The sequence below is a fragment of the Lycium barbarum genome, chromosome 9 (assembly GCF_019175385.1).
Source record: "Lycium barbarum isolate Lr01 chromosome 9, ASM1917538v2, whole genome shotgun sequence".
NCBI lineage: Eukaryota > Viridiplantae > Streptophyta > Magnoliopsida > Solanales > Solanaceae > Lycium > Lycium barbarum.
Window position 1 is genome coordinate 8833035 of NC_083345.1, and position 2551 is coordinate 8835585.

The 2551-nt window shown below is 31.7% G+C and overlaps 1 protein-coding gene across 1 annotated transcript; it reads right to left on the reverse strand.

The window, feature by feature from the left end:
- Window positions 1–267: 267 nt before the first annotated feature.
- LOC132610782 (uncharacterized) lies at window positions 268–1563 on the reverse strand. Its single transcript, XM_060325161.1, has one exon. It carries the CDS (start codon window positions 1279–1281, stop codon window positions 619–621), a length of 663 nt encoding a protein of 220 aa, XP_060181144.1. The 5' UTR covers window positions 1282–1563; the 3' UTR covers window positions 268–618.
- Between the last annotated feature and the right edge of the window lie 988 nt (window positions 1564–2551).

Genomic DNA, 2551 nt, shown 5'->3' on the forward strand with positions numbered 1-2551 from the left:
TTTTACAGAAGATATTACTAATTGATGCACAGAAGTAATCTCGAGTGGAATTAGTTAATCTATGAGCTTGTAGCTCGAAGAAGATGATTGCTTGTTCAGGGAATTATCTGAGAAAGAAGCTAAAAGAGAGAATAGAAATAGAGAGAAGAAAAGTAATTTGCGTTATTTCAATGCATGAGATACGTGTACAATTACCATGTGTATAGATCCTGACCAGAAGCAAATGCTATAAAAGCTTTGATCTTGCAACTGTAACACGTTTGAATCTATGAAAGAGAACTACTACAATATGTTTCTGTTAGATAGAAAACCAGTATCACTTTATATATCATATTTATTTATTCATACACCCAAGAAAAATAATCAATATTTGCTGAATACAATTCTTGAAATTAAAAATTATTTAAGAAACAGCCACACACAACGTAAGTTTCTTATCCAGTTTAAATACTCTCTCACACCAAATCAAAGAATTATCACATCAACTCCTTTTCTTCCCCTTCAAAAATTGGGAAATAAGGAATTGATCAGAAAAACAAAACTTGTACTTAATTTTTTGAAAAACTCATTTCTTCTGCAACAATAAAAATTTAACATCTGTTTTTTTTTTCTTTCTAATTAAGCACCTCTAGCCAACATTTCTTGAAAATCAAGAATGGATTGTTGCCTTTCAAGCTCCATATCTTCACGAAACTTAGAGATAAATTCTTCAGCTCTTCTATCCACTCCATTTATATGTGGCATTGAAGGAGTTCTCCATTCATCAATATTATCACATGTTCTATAATTAGTACCACTCTCAATGACGACCTTACCTTTTTTCAAAGAAGTGTTTTCTTCAATAGCCCTCAAAATAATCTCTTGTTCTTCTTGATCCAATCTTCTTCTATTAACATTAACATCGCTACTTGAAGCAACAAATTCTTTAGCTTGAGGCGTGGATATTTTAGGACTCTGAGTTTTTTCCGATTTCTGCATAGGTTCGGGGAAGAGCTGGTCCACGTATATAGGTGAAGTACCCTTGTGACATTGTTGGTATTGGTAGTAATTATGGTAAAAATTTCGACGAGTACGCGGTGGTGAAGAACGATTGATCAAGGAGTAGAATTTTCGAGTAATAATTGGGAAAATGTAGTTGTAAGCTCTAATGCAAAGGTTTTTAGAACTTTTGATAGCTTTTGAAAGCTTGAGCTTGTGTAATCTTGATTGTAACTTGTTGGTGAAGCTCTTCCATGCTTTTTTAGATGGTAAAAGCTTTTTTCCTAAGTTGAAATTTGACATTCAATTTAGAGTTTTGAGAGGAAATTAATGGTGGGATTTGTTTTCTTTGAGAAGAAGATGATTGAGATGAAGAGAAATTGAAGATGTGGATTTTATTTTGGAGTAGTTGTGTGTGCGTGTACAAGTGTTTGTGAGAAAGGTTAGGCTGGATGGTTCCTTGAACCTTTTGGTCATGTCTCATTCTTTTCTTCACATGATTTCTTTTATCATCTTCTTTTGCTTTTTTCTAAGAAAGGGATCAAAGACTAGACTGGAAAACTAATTATAAGCAAAGAAGGTCCTTTTTTATGTTTAGGTATATCTAACTTTCGGTTAAGTCTTTGGAAGTCTATGGCGACAGAAATCTTGAGTCTTAAGTTTGTGCTTACTTTATTGAGAAAATTTAAAAGATATTAAGAAAAAAAAGTGTAAGAGTCCGTTTGGATTGACTTATAAGTTGCTTATAAGCTGTTTTTAACTTTTTTGAGTGTTTGATTGGTCAGCTTAAAGTCATTTTGTGCTTAAAATAAGCTCAAAAAAAAAATAATTAGGCCCATTTGATTTAGCTTATCTAAAGCAGCTTATAAGCTGAAAACAGCTTATAATTCAAAAAAAAAAGTTAGACTACTCTAACTTATTTTTTTTAGCTTATAAGCTATTTGCAGCTTATAGGCATAAGTCCATCCAAACAGGCTTTAAGTCTGACTAGGAGATTATAGTGGATTTCTTGGGTGGCATGCTAATGTGGGGTATCAATTAGAAATTAATGGAAATTCAGGTAGTAGTGCTCTTTTTGCCCCACAAATACCTCTTTCATTAAGGAAAGGTGCAAATTGAAAGTTGATGATACCAAGTAGGTATTTTGATATGAATTAATTTGTTGATGTTTAAAAAAAAAGTGCAGTTGTGTGAGTGAAAATTTGAAAATAAATAAATTAAAATCTCTTTTTCAGACTTCAAATTTTATATTTTAAGTTTCAAATTGAAATAAGAAACTAATTTGATAAACAAATACTTTTTCGAAATAATATAGAATTATTATTCAAAAGTTGAAACAAGATATGGCCAAACCGGGTTAATTTTCGTTCATTCAATCGAATTCTCTGGAAAAAGTTCTTTGTTACCACAAACTTAGGATTTTTAGATATTAAACGCATCTCTTATACTTCCATGCACACGATAGGAAGGAATTTTGCCCTCCCAAGTCCCTTAGTACATTAAAAAGTCCTATTATGAATTTTTAAATTCTTATCGAACATTATGTTTTCCAACTCCCTGGACCATTAAGCAG

What these genes read in the sequence shown, in the direction of transcription:
- LOC132610782 (XM_060325161.1), bottom strand. Translation starts at nt 1,281, where the DNA reads ATGTCAAATTTCAACTTAGGAAAAAAGCTTTTACCATCTAAAAAAGCA.